This window comes from Xiphophorus hellerii, chromosome 13, assembly GCF_003331165.1.
Source record: "Xiphophorus hellerii strain 12219 chromosome 13, Xiphophorus_hellerii-4.1, whole genome shotgun sequence".
In the NCBI taxonomy this organism is placed as follows: domain Eukaryota; kingdom Metazoa; phylum Chordata; class Actinopteri; order Cyprinodontiformes; family Poeciliidae; genus Xiphophorus; species Xiphophorus hellerii.
The window spans coordinates 25,992,556-26,017,780 of NC_045684.1; the positions used below are offsets into that span (position 1 = coordinate 25,992,556).

At 36.8% G+C, this 25,225-nt stretch overlaps 1 protein-coding gene, 1 long non-coding RNA gene and 2 other non-coding genes across 7 annotated transcripts; 3 read left to right on the forward strand and 1 right to left on the reverse strand.

The window, feature by feature from the left end:
• The first annotated feature begins 1,686 nt into the window (after positions 1–1,686).
• LOC116731891 (uncharacterized) lies at positions 1,687–14,395 on the forward strand. Of its 4 annotated transcripts, none has more exons than XR_004341648.1 (8): positions 1,695–2,010; positions 2,423–2,476; positions 2,940–3,045; positions 3,266–3,310; positions 3,584–3,614; positions 4,491–6,932; positions 7,159–8,427; positions 11,534–14,395. It is a non-coding gene; the product is annotated as an uncharacterized LOC116731891 (long non-coding RNA). The 4 variants fall into 4 exon arrangements; XR_004341647.1 differs by lacking the exon at positions 2,940–3,045 and having other exon boundaries at positions 7,159–7,257; positions 8,191–8,427; XR_004341649.1 differs by lacking the exon at positions 2,940–3,045 and having other exon boundaries at positions 1,687–1,790.
• On the forward strand, positions 3,128–3,195 carry LOC116731999 (small nucleolar RNA SNORD52). Its single transcript, XR_004341688.1, has one exon. It is a non-coding gene; the product is annotated as a small nucleolar RNA SNORD52 (small nucleolar RNA).
• LOC116731998 (small nucleolar RNA SNORD52) lies at positions 3,352–3,419 on the forward strand. The gene has a single exon (XR_004341687.1). It is a non-coding gene; the product is annotated as a small nucleolar RNA SNORD52 (small nucleolar RNA).
• A 1,837-nt stretch (positions 14,396–16,232) lies between the features above and the next one.
• On the reverse strand, positions 16,233–23,099 carry ppp1r11 (protein phosphatase 1, regulatory (inhibitor) subunit 11). Its single transcript, XM_032581785.1, has 3 exons — positions 22,768–23,099; positions 21,800–21,908; positions 16,233–19,566 (listed from the first exon to the last, which is right to left on the reverse strand). The coding sequence occupies exons 1-3, from the start codon at positions 22,843–22,845 to the stop codon at positions 19,382–19,384; spliced, it is 372 nt and encodes a 123-aa protein (XP_032437676.1). The 5' UTR covers positions 22,846–23,099; the 3' UTR covers positions 16,233–19,381.
• Positions 23,100–25,225: the final 2,126 nt, after the last annotated feature.

Below are 25,225 nucleotides of genomic sequence, written 5' to 3' on the forward strand. Positions count from 1 at the left end.
AACTCATCATGGATTCTAGTGAGTTGCAGGATCCGCATGTTTAACACATGGTAACACAAGGGTTACACGTATATGAGACTGAAATGTTTGGCATTGCTACTTTTGACAAAAAAGAACTGTGACTCCTTCATTATCATCAACCTCTTCTTGTTAAATACTATATAGAAAAATGCAAGTTCAGTCATATTATCTTCATGAAAGACTTGAATTGGTACTACATTCTCGTTGTTTCATTCAATAATTCAAAAGCTAGAGAAACTGTAAATTTTGTAAGAAATTGATTATGTTGTAACCTCTTTTTGTTGGTTTTCATGTTGTCACTACATGTATAAAAAGTCCCCATGGCAAGTTTGTTTGTTTTTGTTTGTTTGTTTGTATTATGTCAATGTTTTTACAATAGTTAATAATGATTTTTAAAAGGCACAAGGTATGCTGGTGTAGTCTGCATTTTTTACGATATGTTTTCACTGCTTGAAGATTGAGGTATATTTCAATGTTTTTTGTTTATTTGTTTGTTTTTTTAAATGATATGGTGGCACTCCCAGTGTCACCTGTCAGGATTGACCCTGCACTTACGTGCAGAGAGATGGTAGGAGGGGGCTTGAGCCCCTGCCCCTTTAATCCTTGATCAACAACCAAGTGCCCTTTCATGATTTTTTTCCCCCATTTATTTATTTTTGTGCCTCATGGCTCTCCATATGTTTGTGCCTCTCAACAGAAGTGTTTAGCTAAAAATAAAAATTTAGCAAAATAAATTAATCTGGCTGCCCTCGGTCTAATAATGACTCTGAACTGATACTCAGTGCCTCTGCCTCCATGTTTTTAAGACATCGGGCCTATGGTAAGGATGAGGGGTGCGAAACTGTGCCAAATTATGGGCAACCTTTTTTTTTCCAACATACACTGGTTTGTGAATAAAAACGTAGGTCTGATGTTGAAGTTAGAAAAACCGTTTCTATTTATTTTTGGAATTGTCCTCATATTAGTAGAAAAAACCCTAAAAACAGGAATGGTTCAGCTGCAGAGAAAATTTCTGACTATAAAATTAATTTTATCAGGCTGCTCCAGTGCTGGACTAAATGCTCGGTTCGCTATAGGCAGCCTAAATTGGTCCTATTGCTGTAGGTAGATCCTGCTGGTATCTAAAAGAAATTTCACTTCTGTTCAACTCTGTGAAAATGATTGAGACCCCGTACAATAATTCCAGCTGTTCTGTTTATTATGCTTTATTGTTTTCTAATAATAATCACCTGTTGTGTCAGGCTTTCATGTCATTCTGTAACCCCTTCTTTCTTTTAATATATTCGTTGACTGCTAGTCACTCAAGATACTGTACAAGAAGTTTGTGTGCTTGTAAGATTTGGCTGTTTTTAAAATAAAGCTTGTTTTGTTTTGTTTTTAAAAAAGGTCCTGCTGGTGTACTTGGGTGGAGTCGGGCGTCCCCGTTTTCATGTCTATGGGCGTCACAAGGTTACGTGTTTTAATTTTGCAAGTCGACTTTTCAGAAAAAGTAAAATAGTAAATAAGAAACTAGATTAGGTTATGGCATTTATGTGACGTTTTATAGTTTTGAAGACCCCAGTTACACAAAAGAAAAAAAGAGCCTTGTAAAAAAAAAAAAAAAAAAAAGACCCTGGCATTCCTTAGGACACCTATGACTTTTGCTCTGAGAGGACCCTCGTATATAAACTGCTGACAGCCATGTTTTAGTCTCTGTCCTTTGGTGCGAGATAAGGATACGTACGGAGAGGTTGTTCAAGATTAAAGCCAAAGCAGAGTTCCAATCCTGTGTGATGCATTGCTTGTGTAAAACACAACAAGGACCTTCGTTCGGGTATTTATTTATTTTCACTGCTAGCTGAAAGAAAATTGCACCATGTGCACCGGCTTCGCGGTCCGAGCACGTGGGCTGGCAAGGACACAAGAAATGGAGGCTGACCAAATGGGGGTTCGTTTTTAATCGGTTCATACAACCCGGCTGATTCTGAAGAACAAAGCAACAATCATGAGGTATTCCTAATAGTAGAGAACTTTATCCTTTAGAAAACTTATTTTACCACGTGTTTGTACGGAAAGCCTTGCTCACATCACTTCATGTCTATGACATTAGTTAATTAGTGCTTAAACTGGATCGTTCACAAAGCCTTCATACTTGGAGCAAGCCTACTTCACTAAACGGCAACATGGATTTTAATTGAAACAACCTCCCCTTTGTGTTGCAACTGATGATCCAATTGTTAAAAATGGCTTTACTTCAGATTGTAAAGCTACATTTGTGCTATTTTGTTTTCAGAAAGTTTTCTGTGTTTTATATAACTGCTTTCAGTTATAAATCTGACTTTGTAAATAAAATGTGGTATTTGATGAGAATTTTGTAGCTGCTAACTAAAATATCTAATCTGTCCCATATTTTATTTTACAGCATCAAGATGGATGCCGAGTGGCTGCTGGTTAAGTCAGTAGTTATTAGGTGATGGTGAGTTACAATGAAATTCAACTTCAGTAGGGCTGGGCAATAGTCATGCTGTTCATACTTATACCCTGCATTATATAGATGGAATACGTTTTCTTTGTTGGGGTTTTTTATTGCCCGTAGTTTGCAGGCATTTTGTTGGTTTTTATCCTTCCTATTACATTTTTGTGTCTGGAGAAAATCCATGTACACTCAAATTTTTGGTTTTGTTTTTCTAGTGAAATCTACTTATAGCTACAGGAAAAATATGGCTTTTATATGTTTGTTACAACTGTCACTTTGTCACAATAGTATGGTATAAAACAGATAATTTGTTTTATAAATTAAGACAAATTTATACTATTTTTCAGTGCTTGCCCTAGCACTAACAAAATTGAGGTGGATTATCATAATGCTACTCTGAACTTTTATATCTTGAACCTTGGAGCCTAAAGCCTTATTCTCCCCTCTTTGTCATGCATTTCAGCTGCAGTGTTGAATGAGAATCACATCTACTGATGCCATGTCATGCAAATTGCTCCTGTTTGTTAGCCCACAGTTTCCAAGACTGCTTCCATGGTTACTGGAGAAAGGTCCTGTACAAATGTAACTGTACATTTGGATTTGAATATATTGCCCAGCCCTACCACTGAGTTATGTACTGTATTAAAATGCTGTAGTGATGATTCATTAGACTAGAGTCTCTGATAATATGGTGATGCTATTTGAGATTGCACTGAACATGCATCCTGCAAACTTGCAATCCAAGCTGATTTAGTAAAAATTTATACTAATTTATTATTATTTTTTCAGGCACCCATTCGGTGATGTAGCCATAGACGGAATGTCTTGCTTCAGGTAACTCTGGAATCTACAAGCCTTTATTCTATTGGGTTAAGTGGAATGATGATTTTTAGACTAGAGTCTCTGAAAAAAACATGAAGTTGTTTTCACAGTACACTGACCACATAACCACAGCTTAATTGCATGCTTTATCCATTAACTGCTTGTGTAGATCACTGCTGGCAATCTTTCAGCATGTGTTTACAAACAGCTTGCAGTAAATGGGCTAAAATACCTATAGTCCTTTTTAATTAGAATACACTTACCTATTTTAGCTTCTCCTTGTAGATCATCTGCTCTTGTCCGTGGGGATGTTTGGGTAAGTATGTTAACATTAAAATCTGTTTTAATAGTAGAATAAAATTACAACTTGTGTAGTCATGGTCACTTTTAGCTTTAAATTCTGATTAACTTTTAAATCAGAATTTAAAGCATTGCTATATTTACGGCAATCAACATTTAATCAGTATTGACTGTAATAGACTTGACACCAAGGCCAGATTGCTCCCCCCATGTGGAAGTAGAGCAAACCTCTGACAAACATGGTTATATGGTGATGGTAGTGAAGCTCACCCGTTTTGAAAAATATTGTGATCATCAAATTGTATGCACTCGATGGCATACAGATGAGGTCATGCAGATCTTTGATTCAGGTGTTCTGGAACAGGGATGTGGCTAAAATATACAGGACAGTGGCCTTTGACAACACTGCATCAATTCTGAGTAATAAGTTGAATTAAATATTTCAATATTTGAGTTTTTGTTTTACACTACAAAATTATACAGGGTTGAAGTAAATCAGCTTTGTGTTGGATGCTTTGGATGGGATGCAAAGCATCTATGAAACAGCGACTGCTCCATGGGTCTGATTGGTCAATGATGATGCACTTATTCGGTTCGACTGATGTTAACTGAAGTTTACTCGCAGCGCACTGAGACAATCAAAACCGCTGGAGCTTAGAGGAAACTGCTAGTTAAACATGTCTTTAGTCTCCTGACCAGCTGCAGAATGGGAATAGACATTAGCACACATTGATCAGTTTCAGTTCTTGTTGTACAGAGGGATGTACGCAACCAAACAAGATTTCTTATTTTAAGGTGGGGGTATAAGAATATTGTTTTGCAAAGTTGTAACTTCAGTTTCCAAACATCTCCAAGTAATACGTTAACCTTAATGTTTCTTGTCTTCTCACAGAAAGTGAACTCTGAATGAAAGCTAAAGCTTCACTGATCATCATTCTGGCTATATACAAACTAGAGGGCTGTTTCACAAATCCAGGATAGCGGATTAAGCTGGGATTTTCTGGATATCCTGTCTTAATTAAACCTCAATTCAGTGTTACAAAAAAGTTACCATGGTGATTTATTCTGTGAAGCTAGCCTGCTCCAGACCAGGCTAGCAGCTAGGCTTAGTTAAGCCTGGAATTGTATCTGTTCAGTCAGCAGTCACAGCAATCGGAAACCAAGGAGTTTTGTCCATGATTCCATTTTCTTATCTGCATGTATTGATTTTTTTTTTTTTAATCACCCTGCATTAAAACACCTCTAATTCATTTTGGTATTCAGTCAGGTACTATTATTTTTACAGTATACCATTAGAAAACACAATTATCAATTTTAAAATGACCCATACTCTGCATGGGTCAAACTGTGTTTCTGAAGAAACAGTTTCTAAAGACCGCTGTTCTATATGAAACAAAAATATAAACGTCGAATATTGTTGCCATGTGGAGTTAACAACTGTAAATGAGCATTTGCTGACATTTTATTGTACAAAAGTAATATTTCTCCTGATTTGTGTATAATTTTTAATCCAACTTGCTGTCAGTGAGCATTACCCAGTGCATGGGTGAGGCATGTCCAGTGGGTGATCAGACAAAATGAGCAACAGCTGGACAATCCTTGGACTGGGGACAATAAAACGCCAACCCAAAATGGAAAGTTTTGTCACAAGTCATAATGCCTCAGATGTCTCAAGTTATGCTGGGCATGCCTTTGGCATGTTGGATGTAGGAACATCCACCAGAGCAGTAGCTGCACGGCTCAATATCCATTATCGAACTATAGGCCGTTTAAGAGTTTGTTTCTAACAGACTGGCACAACTGCTAATCGACCTCATCACATGTCGGCCATGTGTGACAACTCAGAACAAAAGGATCACAGCTTAAAGGAGCAGTTAACTACAGGTAAAATTAAAGACGATACTTCCCAGATATTGCACATTGTTATATTTCATTTTGGTCTGTATAAATATCTAGAATGGGGAACAGAACAGAGTAACGCGAAGGAATTTGCTGTCAGTTGAACATATTATATTGACTTTCACTGTTAATTTATTAGGTTTATAATTTTTCATTTGTGAAAATCTCATGTATGATTATGAGAATAATTGGGAAATATATATTTTAGGATAGTTACGTATTCAATTGATCTGCTATCGTTCGCTCTTGTAACGGCAATTTTTCTTTTGTATGATGTACTTCAATTCCTCATAAACCTCAATAAAAAGATGCTGTTTGTTTGGTGTGAGGTCTGGTGTACGCAGTTTATTTAGCGTAGCATTAGTGGATCTGTGATGGATTTCATTGGTCTCTTGAAGAAATCTGTTGACGGACATTCACCTGAATTATTTAAGCCTGGCTTAATAGCTGCACCTCTTGAGCCTGGTTTGGTCTTTGAAACGGATAGAGCCAGAATGAACTGATAGTGCTATGTCAGGCCTAGCTATCTCTCTTCTCCTGGATTTCTGAATCTTACCTTTGTGAAACAACCTTCAGGCAGCAAGCAACAAAAATGAAAAGGAAATTTTTAAAATCAGGTTGACTTAACTATGTCAGAGTTGTTAATGGTTTGTTATCCCTGAAGCAACATAATTGTTTTTCAGTGTATGTTGATTGTATGTCAAATAAACACTATTTAAATGTCCATACCACACAGTGCATACTTTGCTCAAGGCAAAGTATGTCTGAAATAAAGCCTGACATAATTTAAAGTCTATATTTTTCTTCTCTGTGTGTGATTTGGAATGTAGTTGATGCATTTACCTAAATGTTCACAAACTTATAAAGTTGAACAAAGGCAATTTAGTAAACTACAAATGCAGTTAACTACCTGGGGCAGCAGCATCAGAATCAGGGACCTAAAAAGACTCAACAGCCTGATAAAGAAGGCTGGTTCTGTTCTGGGGGTGACTGGAGCCTCTGAAGATGATGATGAAAAGAAGGATCCTTCATGAAATCAAGGCGATTATAGACAACTCTGACCCTCCTCTTCATGAGGCTGTCTTGGTAAAACTGTAGGACGTCATACTAATAGCGACTTCAACGCAACCTTTGGCCAAATTGTAATCTTTGTATTTGGGGTTAAGGGTTTATGTCTTCTGGATTTCATGCCACACAGTCTTCCGGTGACTTTTATTTTGAAGGTTAATCTGTTGTGTCGCCTTTCTGCTGTAAGGCAGTAGACCTCTAGTTGGAAATGCGTGGCATCGGTCTTCTTCAGGTTGTCTGTTTAGTTTCTCTTCGACTTCAGGCACTTTAAAACTACACGCCCCATATGTTAAGAATGTAACTGAGGTATCTGAGGAAAAGCGTACAAGGGCAGCAGCAGATGTGATAAGCTAACCTGGCTGAAAAGGTAAGGATTTGGCGCTTTATAAACATATTAGCTACACTTAAAGAACATAAAAATCTGAGAGAAAAAAGTTTAAGAGGAAATTTGACATAACTTCGACATTTCTGGCTAAAACTTTCTTGCTAGTTGCTAATAAGTCATTTACGCCGCTAGCTTGGTAGCTCTGATGTTGACGTGGTACTAGACAACAAAACTATTAAAACTACAAATATTTCCTGTTTTTTTCCAGGTGTGAGATTCGGAGTAATGCCTTTCGGAATACCAGGAGTCCAGGAAGTTCGTCTCGAGACCCCAAAATTGAACAGTAGCTGGAAATAAGCTTAGCTAGGTGTGATACTGACTTACTGAAAACAACCTGGAGAGCCCACAGTGCTATAAACATAGCAAAATGCTATGTTTATAACTGATAACTGATGACTGATGGCTATGTATAGGAGAGATACTGCTTGTCAAGGGCAGATTTAGCAATGTACAGAGGCCAAGCCGCCTCTTGAATTGCTGAACGGGTTCAACACGCCTTACGGGTGTGTCTAGCCGGGAACGTTATTTTTGTCCTGGCTTGAATCTTCGAGGTATATTGGCATTAGAGAAACTGCAGGGGGCGATTATCTCTCCAATTCGTTTTGGTTAAACTTTTAATAAGTAATGTCTTCTATAGTGGGAAGAGCGTGGGGGTGGGTGCGCTTCTGGGGTAGTTGTACCTCAGAAAATACCCCTACGTTGTGCCAAAAGCAGCGTGCTAAAGGTAACTGGGGATCTTGGATGTGGGGAGGGTGGAGAAAAGGAAGTGACCAGAGTGCTCTAGGAGAGGAGTACTGGGAGGCACAGGAGAAATTGCAACCCATGGAAATAGAAGATCTTGGCTCAGGAAAACCAGAGACAGAGCTACAGGTGTCCAGTTGGTGGAGCAAATATCTCCCCACGTCATATCTGTGGTCAAGAAAACCTTCTCAAAGCAGCCTGAGACAAAGGAAAGGTGATGTTGATGGGGACTTTTCTGATTATGGAACCCCTCCCCCATCTCCCACTCCTTCTCAGCTGACCTCTCCATTCAGATTTTTCACAGATAGCTGGAATTTGGAGATTATACCAGAGCACTATGAGATTTGCTTCAACTTCCTTCGGCATTTGTTTGACCTATTTGTAGTTGCCTTCCTGTGGACTGTGTCCCCTCCTGCCAAACTGATCCTGGAGGTGTTTGGTGTCCAGGGAGCTCTCAGGCTGTGGTTTCATGGCATGGCCATGTTTTTTGTCTCAACAGCTGGAATGGCAGGATTGCTGTGGTTGATTCAGGAGTATCTCCCTCAGTTTGCTTTGATTTATGGCATCATACAAGCATTGGTGATCTCTGTCAGTGTACGGCAAAGTGTAATCCTTGGAGTGGAAGAAGACAAAGAAAATATCCAGGAGGTGAAAGAGACTGGTGAAAAGCAAGACACTGCAGACAATGGAGATAAGCTTTTTTCTAAGGAACTGCTGAAGACAAGCTTAGCCTAAGGTGAGCCTCTTCTGAAATGTTCAAATCCTGCCTAATAATAAATGTTACCTATCGGTCTATTTTTAATACACAGAGTAAAACTGAAGCAGTACAACACTATCATTTCTTTCTCACGTGAAGAAATGTATATCACACCCTACTGTTTTCAGTGAGACTTACCAGTCAACTTTCATGTGACACATGACTCATGTGTCAAGCAACGTGTGTAGCAGCTAATGTCTGCCTTCATGTCATCAGACATGAAGACATTACAGGTGAAGGCCATAAAATTAAAATATCATGAAAAGGTTGATTTATGTCAGCAATTCTGGTCAAAAAGTGAAACTTGGATGTTTGTTACACACAGACTGATTTATTTCAATTGTTTATTTCTTTTAATGTTGACATTTATAACTCACAACTAATGAAAAGCCCAAATTCAATATCTCAGAAAATGTGAATATTAAGACCAATACAAAAAAAGGAATTTTAGAAATATTGGCCAACTGAAAAGTGGGAGCATGTACAGCACTCAGTACTTAGTTGGGGTCCCTTGTCCCCAGATGCAGCAATTCAAGGAGTTTTTATTACCTTTGCTTGTTTGTGGTACGAAATTCAGACTACACAAATAAAGAATAAAGTAATTTATGTGATATATGGATATGTCTATTAAAAGAAAGTGTGTGTGGTAAATAATTTATAAGATGAAGCTCAATTAGGTGCAGCTTGAGTTCAGCAGTCTGATGGCTGATGGGTAGAACCTGTTACTCAGCCTGGTGGTCTTGCTCCGGCTGCACCTCAGCCTCCTGCCTGAGGGGAGCAGCTGGAATGGTCTGTGTGCAGGATGGATGGAGTCCTTCATGAGGGCCCTCTTCCAGCATCATGCTGTGTAGAGGTCCGAGGTGGAGGGAAGGTGCTCCCCACAGTCCTCTGTGCAGCCTTAACCGCCAGTCAGCAGAGTGAAAAGGAGGGGACTCAGCACGCAGCCCTACATGCTGCGTAGGGCTGCGTGCTGAGCCCTACTCAGCTGTACTGGAACACTGTGCTCCCAGTGCTCCAGTGCAGCTGAATCAGAATCCACAGCACCGTCTCCTCCTGGAGGAGGAGAATTTGGGCTTCTCCCCAGGAGGAGACGGTGTTGTGGATTCTGACGGACTGTTGGTCAGGAAGTCCAGAATCCAGTTCCCCAGAGTGGAACTCAGTTGGAGAGAAGAGAGCATCTGTGCCAGGATCTGTGGGAATGCTGTGTGACATGGAGCTGATCAGTCTGTGACACTGCTACGGTGTTATGAGAGTCCAGGTTGCTTTGATGGTGACCTTCAGCTCTTCTGAATTGTTGGATACTGGTAACTTTGGCACTGTGTGTGGGTGCCAAATCCTATTGGAAAATTAAATCTGCATTTCCATAAAGTTGGTCAGCAGCAGGAAGCATGAAGTGTTCTAAAACTTGCTGGTAGATGGCTGCATTGACCTTGGACCTCAGAAAACACAGTGGACCAACACCAGCAGATGACATGGCACCCTAAACCATCACTTTAAAAGCGCTTGCAGGTGTTATCTGATTAGGTTGTGGCACCAGTGGTCTTCAATATCGAACCTTTTCACAATATTCAGATTTTCTTAAATACTGAATTTGAAGTTTTCATTAGTTGTCTGTAATAATCATCAACACTAAAAGAAATAAAAATTTGAAATATATCAGTTGTATGTAATGAATGAATAAGCAAATTTAACTTTTTGAATCCAATTATTGATTTAAATAAACTTTTTCATGATATTCTAATTTTATGACCAGCACCTGTGGAGTTGATAAACTGATAGAAACTTATCAACTGTAGTTCTTGTTGCATCAGTTGTGCTCAGTGATGGATAAGAAAACAGACAGAATTACAGTACAGACCAAAAGTTTGGACACACCTTTTAATTCAATGAGTTTCCTTTATTTTCATGACTATTGACACACTGAAGGCATCAAAACTATGAATAACACGTGGAAATATGCACTAAACAAAAAAATGTAAAACAACTGAAAATACCCCTTATATTCTAGTTTCTTCAAAGTAGCAACCTTTTGCTGTGATTACTGCTTTGCACACACTCTGCATTTTCTTGATGAGCTTCAAGAGGTAGTCACCTGAAATGGTTTTCACTTCATAGGTGTGCCCTGTCAGGTTAATAAGTGGGATTTCTTGCCTTATAAATAGTCATGAAAATAAAGAAAACCCATTGAACTAGAAGGTGTGTCCAAACTTTTGGTCTGTACTGTATGTCCAACTATTTTTCCAGGTACATGATTTCTTTCACTTGATTGGCTTATACAGATGCTTTTGAGGTTTATCCCACCCCTATGTATTTGAAATACATCATATTTGCATAATCACTGTGGGCAGAGTCTCTCTCATGTTGTAGCCCAGATCATTGGATATTTTTAAAGTATTTAAGTTACAACAGAAATGAGTAAAAAGTGTGGCCAAACGCCTTAAAATGATCATCACTTTATTACTGTGGAACCGTAACAGATGGCATTATTAAACTAAATTGAGCAAAAACGTTGAACAGAGTAAAAATCAAGTTGCTTATCATAGTGCATTCAGGTACCACTTTACAAACATCTGTGGAAATGTTATACATAATTTATATTTATCTCATGTTTTCCCACTATAAAGAGCAATTGACAGTCTATCAAGAATTTAAAGAATTGGATATTCTCTATAAGGTTTACAGAAAAGTGGTCATTTTAGTAACAGTTGGTCTAAAAAACAAAGGAACAGCTAAGTAAACCTTTATTAAAACAGTTTTCTAAACTTCAGCTTCTAAAATCCTTATAAATTTGTTTAACATATGCAGTCCTTCAGTTTATTGTCTTTTAGCTGTAACCATGTGGTATGGTTCTAGTTACGGAAGCTATTTTAAACCCAGACTCAAACCATTTGTTGATTTATTTAATGTACCAAAAGCAACAAATGAATATGTAGAGAACTGAAGTCTGTCAGCTGTTGTGATCAGTTTAGGTTTCCTGATTTAAATGCTGAAAAGGATGTTCACTTTTATACCTGTCTTGAACTCTTCTGGACTCTTTGCTGCAGACTAATTGTGTTTTCATCCATGAAATTTGTCTTTTCCACAGGTGATGCAGGAATCCAGCTGCTTCAGCCTTTCTCCAAATGTTTGACTCCACAGACACTGACAGATTGTGTATACCACTAAATTCATTAGTTATAATCATAGTTCACTTTGATTTAGTTTGGAGAAGTTGTTTCTCTTTGTTTTGCCTGAAATAGTGTCTGTATTCTGCAAACATCTACTCATCACCGTGAATGTTTATAATCCAACTGTAAATGCTGAGAATGCTGGGTATATGAGTGTTGAGGAGATGCTACTGTATGTCAAATAACAGTCTAGAAAATAGCCAGGACTTGGTGCCTGTACTGATATTTACATTTAATTTGTTGTCGTTTACTATTCTCATTGGCTCTCAAAAGTCTACTCCCACTTATTAAAATACCCATTATTGTGATGTGAAAAATATGATCATGGTAAATCATTTAAATATTTTCCACATAATGACATATGTGCTGCACAGTTCAAGTGGATAATAAACAAATGTGTTAAAAGGAAAAGTATAAAAGGTCCAATAACCCAGTTGCAGAAGTGTGTTTGTTCCACCTTTTTCTTTGCACAGTTAAATCCTTTGTCCCCTCTGCAAATTATGGCTTTAGCTAAAGGTGGAGAATGTTTGAAATGATTTATCATTGTCTCACTTTACATCACAAAACCCTGCTGATGTAACAGGTTTGTAGACTTTTAAGAGCCACTGTGATGAACCAGCTGTAAGATTTGAAATTGAAACAAATTAACAGGAAAAATTCATAAGACGCCAACATACACTCCAAATGTAAATCATCACCTTGCCTCTTATTAATCTTACTTTCCCCCAAGTGACATGCAATTAAGACATTTTAGGATTGCTAAGCAAAGGATTTACTGAAGGTGAATTTGGGAAGCACTAACTGCATATTTAGACTCACTACAACTTGTAGTGAGACTAAATGCTCACTACAAGTTGAGTATTTTGTACAAATTGTAGTACAAGCACCACAACTTGTACAACTACAATCTGAAAATAATCTGAAAATATCGAGCTCCTCTGCCTTCTCCTAGTGTTTCCAACACCACTCTGTCAGAAACAAGCAATCAGCCTGGAGGAGGGTCTCTGTGCTGTCAATCACACATGTGCATGCAATGCTCTCTGCTATATCTTCTTCTCAAGAGCACAGCCTGCCATGAATGCCAAGGCTTGTTAGCATTCATGGCAGCAGATAAACAGTTTTCCTTTAATGTTAAGTTGTTTCTCCACCATTTGCACATTGAGTTGCGCATACACAAGCATGGTTGACAGTGCTATGACACTCCTCTTTCTAGTTTTGAATGAAAGCAGTGCATTTCTTCAGATGCCAATAGCAGTACAGGAAGGAGGTGGAGGAGATCAGTTCCTTCACAGATTATCTGTCTTACTGTCATGACATGTACAACTTTTTTTTATTTTATTTTAACAAAACTTTTTTTTTTTTTTTGAAAAAAATGAAAGTTACATACTGCAGCTTTAAAAGTCTGTTTAACAAAAGAGGACAATCCAGTTGAGCCACAGTCTTGAACATCTTATTTTTTCCTGTTATTACACTCTGGTATTAGAACTTTAACACTACACACTTCAAACTAGATTTTTTTTCTTGTGATGTATTTTGTTGGACTGCGGTTTCATGTAAAGGTACCTTTGCTGTTGTGAATTTCAGACTTTAGTTCAGGAATTGAAAACCTATGAGGCATTTGGAGCATCCAGTACATACATTCCAAAATATACTGTTCATATAATCTAAATATGTCTTTTACTTTCCATTGATTATATATTTGGATTATAATAACAATATAGATTATGTGGAAATACATGATTGGTTCATTGTTTTCCAAGCTACAGAGAAACTAGCTTTACCTGAAATAAATTCTGCTTTCTCAACATTTTAAAGGGTGCCTTGAACTTAATTTTTGAATATATTAAAGTATTGGTTCTTAAATGTTTCATTTTCACATGTTTTTTCAAACAGGTTTTTACTGTTGAATGTTAAAGCAATTGTCTTTTTCAGAATTATTAAACTAACAAGCAGCACAGTAAAGTATTGTTGATTCTTCATGTTGACTCGAAGGCACCAAAATGGAAATTAATAAAATAATCTGGTTTTATTGCATGATTGCACTCTTAGCACTTTTCCTTTGTTTAGCCCGAGGATATGGAATTATTTGGAACTGTGTAGATGCTTGCAAGACATTGAAGCCTGTCCAGTGAAAGTTATACGTCATTGTTTTCAGGGCCAATAATACACAATAAAGTTGGTAATAAAAACTAGTGTTCAGTATTTTCCTGAGCACAAAAGTAATTGGATTAAATTATTGTGATGTGTGGTAGCAAACTATTAGCTATACACTGTACATTGAATTTTTGTTGGACTTTTTTTTTTAAATCACAAAAAGGCTTGCTTATAGGAAGTGTATTTTTCATGTTCTATAAATATTCCAAAGGTGAATGTAAGTGTTCCTGACTAAAACTGGAAGGGAAATTTAAAGTAAACCTTTAAATTTGTCTCACAGATAAGCCTATTGTAGCCTTTTCTCCACCTAAATTTCTCCCAACTGTTTCAGTACATTTAGGACAGACAACATCCAAGGGTCTGTCTATGCTAACCTTTTTTTATGTTTGCTTGTGGTTGTGAAACTTTTTTTTTACAGTAAAACTAAGACCCAAGATATTTTTAAATGAGCACCATTGCACCTTGCAAGTGTAGATCACTATAGGGAGAGCCTCACTATTGGCTGCACTGTGAAGTTAACTGATGGACCTTAGAGAAGTACAATATGTGCTTTATGTTGTTCTGTAATATCTGCATATGAAAGATGTGAATACTTTGTAATTAAAGTCAATCTTGCTTTAGATTTACTTCTTTTCTGGTTTCTGATTTTCTGTTATTGAAATTATGCACAAAGTGGAAAAAATTATATTTCAGACCCATTTTTTTGAAAACAAATTCATAGCTTTTAAAGTTACATAATGCAGAAAAAAACCCTTCCTCTTCACAATACCTCAGAGATTTTCCATGGGGTTAGGTCAGGTGAGTTTGCTGGCCAATTAAGAACAGGGATGCCATGGTCCTTAAACAAGGTACTGGTAACTTTGGCACTGTGTGCAGGTGAAAAATCCTATTGGAAAATTAAATCTGCATTTCCATAAAGTTGGTCAGCAGCAGGAAGCATGAAGTGTTCTAAAACTTGCTGGTAGATGGCTGCATTGACCTTGGACCTCAGAAAACACAGTGGACCAACACCAGCAGATGACATGGCACCCTAAACCATCATTGACTGTGGAAACTTGAACTGGACCTCAAACAACTTGAATTCCGTGCCTCTCCTCTCTTCCTCCAGACTCTGGAACCTTTTGCATTTCAAAGGAAATGCAAAATGTACTTTAATCAGAGAACATAACTTTGAATCATTCAGCAGTAGTCCAGTCTCTTGTTCAAGAGTGGCTTGACAAAAGGAATGTGACAACTGAAACCCATGTCTTGCATATACCTGTGGTTCTTGAAGGACCGACTCCAGCTGCAGTCCACTTCTTGTGAATCTTCCCCACATTTTTAAATGTTTTTGTTTCAAAGTTCTCAGAATGCAGTCTTCTAATGCTGGTAGAAATTTTTTTCAACCACGTCTTTTCCTTCACTTCACCTCGCCCTCTATGAATGTGTTTGGACACAGAGCTCTGTGCACAGCCAGCCATGAGCTTTTGTGACTTGCTCTCTTGTGCCGGGTGTCAATGGCCGTCTATTGGACACCTGTCAAATCAGCAGTCATCCCCACGATAACCTAAAAAACTAGATTGAGACCATTTAAAGGCATTTATGTGTGTTTTGGACTAATTAGGTGTGTGGCACCAGGTCTCTTCAATACTGCCCCTTTTCAAAATATTCTAATTTTCTGAGATGCTGAATAAGGAGTTTTCATTAGTTGTCAGTTGTAATCATCAACAATAAAATAAACGTTTGAAATATATCAGTCAGTGTGTAATACATACATATACAAGTTTCACTTTTTGAATGGAATTACTGACATAAATCAACCTTTTTTCTGATATTCTAATTTTATGACCAGCACCCATATTTATGCAACCAGGTTATTTAAATTTTTTTATTTTATGTTTTTCCCCTTGAAAGATTTCAGCTCGTTTCTCTATTTCTTTGTACCTTTTCCACATTAAAGGTGGAAAAATGTTGTGAAATTATTTGTCTTGCGGAAATTTTTTTACATCATGAAAACCTGGCATTTGAACAGAGGTGTGTTGACTTTTCGTATTCACTGTATGTTGCAATGCTGACAATAGGAACACCTCAAAATGGTACACATTAGGTAGTTGACTTAATTTATAGCATGAACGTGTTGATAGAATGCAAGCCTACTGGAGGTGTAGGTGAGAAGATCTTCACAATTCCTTTTCATGGTACAATGATGTTGTATTTAGGTAAACCGGACAACAGCAATTATGCTGAATGTAAGTGAAAAGGTGAATACTTCTGTATATGCTATGGAACTATTTCAGCTCAGGAATGAACTTGTATTAAACCAGGAATAAACTAGACAAGTTCTTTTGGAACCAAAAAATGTAAACACTTAAGCCTTGTTGATTGTGAGATTATTTTAGTTTTAATAAGTAAGTACCTCTATAAAGAGTTTTATCTGCTGTATTTTTATCTTATGCAGAAGCTTTGTAACATTGATACTAAAAGTCAGAGGACTGAAACAATTTTATTATTTTTCATCATGTTTCACACCATTTTAGGATAAGTTGAAAACTTTTTACTTATGTCATGATACCAGAGGGAACACGTTGATACATGGGTTGTAACTTTAATCACAGTTCAAAACTTGATTTCACATTATATCTCCTCCTTTATACTAACAATATATACAGGAAGGTGAGTTACCAGTACAAGAACGATGTATGCACTGAAGTCAGTTTGTAGAGATGGTACACAAAGTGATAGAAGTGAGCTGACATAGCCTCACATATCAAACTGTGCAAAGACGAAAATGGTGAGTCATGACAGTAGTCACAGCAGAGAAACAAAGAAGCAGTCAGACCTTTCCTTCTGTTCTAAATGCAGACATTTGTGAAAGAGTTCCACTAGTTCACTGAAGGATCTTTGCTTGTTCAAGTCACAGTAATAAAACTCAGAAAACCTGTAAAGCCCAGCACTAAAAACACAAGTGCAGAGTATTTCTCTACTGCTTGCTGGTGGTAGAGAAATACTCTGATGGCAGCCTACAAGTTTGTCATTTTAGAAGTGAAACAAACACGACAGCTTCCTGGTCACCCATTCTTTATATTATTTGTAAACAACCAAACTCCCTCTCACAATCGCTGCTCCATTAAAATCCTGTAAAACTGGTGGACACAATGAGTTCTCCTCAGATTTAATCCAAATTCAACATGAATTTATTGATGATTACCTACTGACAGACCTTACAGTTAGAATTTTTCATTGTTTAAATGTATTAGGTCAGACCTCCCTTCTTCATGCTAATTTAAAACATTTTTCATATTCGAAAGAGATGAGCCATATACACTATGTTTAGTGAACTATTATCAACAAACTAAAACATAGAAAGAATGGTTATTAGAATGTAAGCAAAAGCAATCAGTTGCTCGTCTCAGTGATCCGTTCATCTGCATCTGATGAAATTGAGCCAAAATGACAACTCAAAGCCCAAACTGAATGTCCCTAAGAAACAGTTGGACTAAAAAAAAGAAGTATTCAACTAATCGTCCTGCACCCAACTGAAACTAACATGAGCACTGGAGCTCAAATTAAATTCTTTTTGAACTTTATTAGAAATATAATGACCACTAGTTGAAAATTTAAATCAAGACATACATTAAGCACAAGGGCTGAAAAAATGAAAACTGCTCAGAAACTCCCTGGATATTTCTGGATCAATGCATATCACAATTCAGAATTTCATAAATACAAAGCTTATGCCATGTTCAATAAAAACTGATTTACATAAAAAATAAAACACAAACATAAAAACTGATGTGTGCATTTGGTAGCTCTGTAAGCAGAGGTTATATGGCAGTAGGTAAAACTGAATTAACAGTAGCTTTTATCAGTTTATAATCACAGGAATATATGCTTACAATCAAAAAGAAAAAAGATATTTTCAATCATTTTTCTCTCCCAAAAACAATTTTATTTATTATTGCAAAACTAAAAAATAGATTGTCATCAGTTATGGGAAGGCCAGTGTTCCGGTCTGATTAAGTCCAACTTACCAACATAATTTTGATTTTCTGAAAGTTCTTCAGTTGCAGTTCAAAATTTAAGCTTGCAGTGAGTTGCTTGATGCCAATGGAAGTGTGTGTTTTTTCAGTGCAGTGGTTGAATGGGAATAAAAAGCGACCTTTATTTGAGTCAGAAGGTATTTTCCCCTCAGGTCTTGCTGCTATGACAAATGTCCAAGAAAATCTGATTTTAATAAGAAATGAATCAAGTAAATATTGTCAAACTACATCATGCCTTGTGGAACAGTGAATACTTAAAATTTACATGTTGTGAGAGCTCTACAGACGGGTTTGACCAGGGGAAGAAAAACAAACCAACTTTGCTCATTGTCATCTTATGAACTTAAATGAACTGAAGATATAAAATAACTGTATGTGTAGGTAAATATAAAGTGCTTTCTAAAACAAAACCAAAAATAAATGATTAAAAACTGACTTTTAATTATGTTTAATATGCTTTTATGTTAGGTGGAGACAACAGAAGCTATCATTGGTTTCAATCAGAGAAACGGTAAATACTGCTCACAATACTATAGATTTGTGTATGTCCAGTCTGTTAAATTTCCCGTACTTGCGGAAAGATAGTAAAGCAAATTCACATCAAAATATAATGGATTGCATGTATTAACCCAAGAAAAAAACAGCATAAACTGAGACCAGCAAATAAATAGAATTATAATGCCATCAGTAGTGTACAATGGAACCTGCAGCCCATCTATCTCTTCATGGTTTGTTTCAGACACCTTACAGTCAGAAAGTCCAATGAGCTGCTGGAGATATGCAGCGTAGCTCAATATTTTGCTGAAATGACAAAGTGAGTTTTTAGATCTGCATGGATCTTATTATAATAACTTTCCATTAGTGTTAAAAGTTGTTTCTAAATCTCTGAAAAAACAACATTTTTGCACTCAACTGCAGTTTTATAACAGTTTAATCAGTAAAAAGTAAATTACTGAATGCACTAATGTGCTGAACAGCAATTGAACGTTCTCTGTTTTCTAACATATTACAGTCAGAACAAAATAAAAGTTTGCCAGAATAACAAGTTTTCTTCTCATTATCTCAATTTATATCCACCCACACGACAACATTTGAGGCTAATGTATGTTTAAAAGCAGTGGATTGAGAATCTAACAAGAAAAGGAATGAAAAGAGAAAAAACATTCTACCAGTATATTCATGCAATGAAAATGCAGCAGCCGCAGTTTTTGATGTGCCTTTTGTTTCTGCCGACATTGGTTTATACTGAGCAAGTCTCAGGAATCTTGTCTTCGAGAGTGAAATCATACAGAAACACAAACAATCCATTATGGAACATTTAATTACTCTGAGCTACTCATAAAATGAGCTGCTCATTTTATGAGTAGCTCATTTCAAACCCCTGAGCTGCTGAGGGAAAGATGATTTAATAGTAACGCCCCACTCAGGATGCTTTCTGCTTTTGAGCAGAACAGCAGTAAGAAGTTGAAGCTGTGCTCCAGCAGCTGGAACTTTCTGACTTCAGGTTTGTCTGTAACTCTCTGAGGAAACTAAACTAAAACTACAGAGCAGTTTGTAATATGGAACCCTCCCAAACACACTTTGTGTTGCACGTTAATGGTTGTGTGTCCCTCCAGCACTTGGAGGTGCTCTGGTTCCTTCATCAGGCCTCTGTCCGTGTCCTTTCCTGCCGTGGCCCAGGATGCAGTTGGCACTTCCACACCCTTCGTCGTCATCATCTCCCTCACTTTCAGAGGATGATTCTCCAAACTGTCTGGGCTTTTCATAAATACAGCAACCTGGAACACAACATGCAGCTGGATCAGGATGGATATAAAAAAACAACCATTCCACATTTTACAGCCAATATGTGCTCATATAAACACTCAATAAGTGACAAATTTAGCATCACTACAACATAAATACCCCTCACCTTCTCCAAAAAGCCCCCCCAAGGTTGATCATTAATTTCTTGGGAAAACATTCACTGTGGTATTGTTCTGATAAGCTTTTGCAACATCACAAGATTTATTTCCATCTAGTGTTGCATTCATCTTTCACCATGGTCTTATATTGGTGATGGAAGAGTCTGACCACAATACAAAGCCTTCTTCAGCACATCCCAGAGATTCTCACTGGGTTAAGGTGTGAAGTCTGATGTTCCTTCTCCCTGAACCACTGCCTTCCTGGAACATGGTTATGACATCAGGCAAAAGAAAAGCCACTGACGGAACAACCAGGGCATTCCTGATCTCCAGGTAGTCAGACGACCTCATAATGTTGCTGAAGCTGAACCTGACCAAGTGCAGTGACCCCAGAGCCCAGTGCTGCCTTCACAGGCTGCTACAGTAGACACTAGGGATGATGGATCATCACTTCATCTGCCTCTCTTCTTACCCTGATGTACCAAAGATTCTAGAAGAAGGTCAATCTGAACTCAGACCACATGACTTTCCTTCAATCTTTATGCTTCCTTGCAAATTGAAGCCTTTTTCTCCAGTTAGTCTCACTGATTAGTGGTTTTTCTATGGCTACACATGTTCAGATGATATCCTGGTTCTCCACACCTCTCTCATCACACATTAAACACATCAGTCAGAAGGTCAGCAGCTTCTACAACCTTCATGCTGGCATCGCCCACAATCTGTATGTGTTCAGAGAATCAAATGCCAACATCTTCCTCTGACTAATCACTGAAATGACACACTAGTGCAGCCAGTAAATGCTCCAGTTCTCATTTTAAGTCCTTAACTATAAATACACTTTTTAAATCATGGGGATTTGGGATTTTTTATTTCTTGCTGAGACATGGTAAAAAGATGGAAATTATTGTCATTTTAATGGAATATGTTCTTCAAATTCCTGTTTTTGCCATATTATTCCTGCCAGGTTGTGGTGGAGATCCTGTTCTGGCCTTTAAGCATAAATACATCTGCGTCCTGGTGGACTATGACTAATTTACTTTTGAATGTCACAAAAATAGATTTGCAAAATGTATCATAATGCAGTCTAAGTTGTTGATGCCCTGGTCCAGCCAGGTCTTTTCTTTCTTAGTTTGCAAATGGTTTAATTATAATTTACTAAATGAAAAAACAGTTTAATTGTAGGTGATTTTATCGTCCACATTAATGACGTCACTTGGAATGTAGCTCCACTGTTCATAACCATCACATTTGAGCCACATGTTTCTGGTGTCCCTCATCACATCTATTTACATGTTGAGTACATTTATATAGGAGCCATTCACAAAACTTTTAAATATTTATTCAAAAACAGCAGCAGCACCTCCTGACCCCACTAGGGACATGGGTGTTAGAAAATGGATGGATGGAAAAGCTGGCTTCAAAACAGAAACTCTAGATGGTTATTTATGACTTTATTTTACCTAGATAACTGTAACACACTTTTCAAATACATCAACAAATCCACCCAGAATATTGCTAAAATTAGAAATTTTCTGTCCAGAAATGGCACAAAAAAAACAGTCGGTGAATTTGTTAATTACAAAGCAAGAATTTCATAATCCTTTACAACCAAGAAGTTCAAAAAATGAGGTTAAAATAGTTCAGGTGAGCCAAAGCCCTTGGGAAAAAACTGAGTACCATACTTTTTATATTTTTAACTTACATTTTAGTCAAAAGACTAAAACTAAAACATTTGCTGTCAAAATTAACACTGCTCTCCTTCATTTCATTCTTCTATATGAGAATCAGAATATACTTTATTGATCCCCAGTGGGAAATTGCTTATTTGTTGTCTATCTACTCCATCCAAAGTGTTATTTATAAGCAAATACAAATTTAACCATAAGTGATGTAAAATTTATAAATATGTATATATATATATACATTAGTTTTAATATATGTAATTTAAATATTTCCTAGATGTGACAAAAATAAATCAAATAAAATATTAAGTCTGTACATGGAAATATGTTAATCTATATTAGACCATTAGACTATACTAGACCATCAAATCCTTCATTTCTGCCAAATAACACGTTGCTGTTTCCCATAAGCTATTTAAACTCACACTTAGAAGATCGTCTTCCCAGGTGCTCATTGTCAACTGTGTCACTGGACCACTCCACCTTCTTCTCAGTCTTCCTCTTCCTCAGCTTGATTGTCAAGCTTCGTCCTTCCTGTAAACAAGAGAAATAAACTTCCATATTAATGTCCAGTTACTCCAGTACTAATTTTTAAAATCAGGCAACAAATTCAAACTAGAAACAATATTTTAATCAAAATATTACTTTGGTAAGGAATAGTCGCTAGTTTTTTTAAAATTACATAAGTGTCAATGCAATTTAAAATAGATTAGTAAAAGATACTTTAAAACGTTCATCACTTGGTAATATAACACTTCTTTCTAACTAGATCAATCTGTGCTGCAATTTATCTGTGATCTTAATATGTTGTGAACAGACTATCACACAGTGACATTGAAAATATATTAATAAAGAATAACAATGAGAAAGACCATATTTTTATTAGCTGACCAATAGTAAAAAGTCATCTTTCGTTAGCAACAACAGTGCTTATAGGCCTTCCCTTACTGGCGTTTCGGCTGAAAGGCGTGTGGACTGAGGTATCGCTAGCTGGGTACCGATCCCATTGGACAATATTGTATCAGTACCAGAATTTTATATCATGACCAGGGTAGTCATGAAATCCGTCCGAACACACCCACAGAACCGCATGAGCAACCTGTAAAGCTGCTCATGCCCACTATGTTGCATACCGACCTTAATTCATGGTCACTGGTTTTAACACGTATCTAGCGTTGAGTAATTAGGACTAAATAATAACGGCAGCATCAGCCTTCGTAAATTACTAAAGAGCGGCGAGTTAATGGCTTCTTTTGAAGAAGCTGCGTGAATAAAGTACTTCTATTCTATTCTAATGGCTTCTTTTGTCACCTTCTAACATGAACCTTGTTAGCAGTAATGGGTGGTTAGGTACATTACAAATCAATTACCCAATTAGTTTTTAAGCATTTACCTGCTGTGGAGGAGGCGGTGTATTTGTCTGAACTGTCTCCGTTATCGTCTCACTGGATGTTCCGGGAACCTCCGCCATCCTTTTAGCTGCTCTGCTAACGCTACCGTTAGCTTATTTTAAGATCCAAACCAACTGGAATCCGGCCTCTCTGAGGTGGAAGTTGTAGGTATGGGGCAAGTTGGGAATGACCCTACTTGGTAAGCTCACGAAATGCCAATTAAACGATTAATATGAACCCGAAGACTATGGATTTCTACAGATATACGCTTGAGACTACACAAGTTGCAAAAAAAGAAGAACCTGACTTGAACCGGATGTAGATTCTTCTTCTTGAAATTTATTGGCGGTTGGCAAAAAAACATTAGGTGAGCATTACCGCCACCAACCGGTAAGGAGTGTGGACCACATCTCCCCACCTCTCGCCAGTCGACAGTTGGAGATAGGCACCAGCCCCCTGCCGATGTCAATGGAATAAGGGTGTAAGAAAATTGATGGATGGATTAACATGCATTGGTGGGCAATTCCATTAATATTTCAGTCAGGCATTCATATGTTTCAACTCATTTCAGAGATTTCAAATATAATTGGAATTCAGATTTAAAAAATGTTTAAACTGGGGGGATCTTAGCACTATTTATGAATAAAGAATTTTGCCAGACTAAATATCAGATTACAACAGAGTTGTATTGTTTTGTTTTTGAATAACACTCCAAAAGTTACCACATCTCTAGAAATAGATGCAGGAAGTACAATTTTCGGTTTGATCCACCTTTCTAAGCAATTCCAAAAATATTTTGGTTTGATTGCATTCATAGAAGACATGGTCTATTGTTTCAATGTCACTTTCACATAATAAGCATTTATTGTCATTATTAAAGCAACTTCTTAGTAGCTCTTTAGAGGGGGAAATTGCATTTAAAAATTTAAAGTGTGTTTCTTTAGCCTTTAGTTGTATGGGGAGTTTCAAATATAGAGTTCTTAACCTTTCAATTGATTTTTTGTTTCAAATTTGCAATAAATGTTTCATCCATCCATCAACCCCTTTTGTTACACCTTTATCCCATTTATTGGGTCAAGAAGAAGGGTAGGGACAGATACAGGAAATCCTTCCTGCCACATGCCATCTCACTGTACAATAAAAGCTAAATCATTGTTCTGCACTAATCAGTCCAATTTTGCACAACTGCACTGTGGCACACTTGCTGTACATATACTTACATATACATATCTGCACTTTTTGAATCTTGCAAGGACTGCTCTTAAGTTGCTTTTTATATTAACAGCATTTTATATTTTTACAATTTATAGCATTTTATTTTTTATTTTTTATTTTATCTACTACTACTACTCAGTGGTAGTTGTTATTGTGTCTTGTCTCTATGCTGTAACTGCAAAGTAATTTCCCTGCTGGGATGAATAAAGTACTTCTATTCTATTCTATTCTATTCTATTCTATTCTATTCTAAGAAGGGTGCTGGTGCCTATCTCCAGCTGTCACGGGGTGAGAGGCGGAGTCGCCCTGGACAGGTCGCCATTCCATCGCAGTTATTATAATAAGAATGTTATTTTTATTTTGTTTTCCCAGGGAATAAAATTTTGTTTAGACAGCTTCTAATTGTGTAGCTATTGAATTTTTGATCAGTGAATGATATTCCATTAATAGATAGATTTGGTAATTGTGGGGTTATAGGATATTATATTTTTAATCTGAATACTAAATTGTTAAACAATCTGGTAAATTCAACTTTTGGGGGAAAATAATTTATATTTTGCACAGAATTGTTCATACTTTAACATGCAGCCATTATCATCCATTAAGTGTATGCTTATGGATGGAAAAGACCAAATGTTCTTTTCCATTCATTCTTTGTAAAAAAATGACTTATTGTGAAGTAGTATAAATCTGTTATTTCATATGACAGTGGAGTTTGGCGAGTATTTATATACATTTTCATTTTCTAGTATAGTGACACTTGTTTATGTGTCACTATAAACAAGTGACACATAAACAAGTGTCACTTGTTTATAACAACTATCATTCATGATAGCTGAATGGGCAATTTATATATACTGAAATCGGCTAGAAGTAGCAGTTTATGAAATCATTTAACAAAACTATATATTTATTTGTTAAATATATAATAGGGAACACAATACCAAAATAATTGAGAATTTTTGAATCCATCCATTTCCTTATGCCCTTATCCCATTGGGTTCGGGAGAATTTTTGAATCTTAAGAGTTCTGATAAGGCACTCAAAGTCAATTACTTTCAGACCACCATCTCTACTTTCTTTGACCATGTGACTTTTTCCTAGGTAGTGTGTTCTGTTTCTCCAAATAAAGTTCATGTTCATTTGATTGATAGTTTTATTTAATCTATTTGAGACAGCAATGCTACAAGTTGAATATATTATTCTAGACAAATTTTCCATTTTTGATGGGTAAATTGGTCCTGA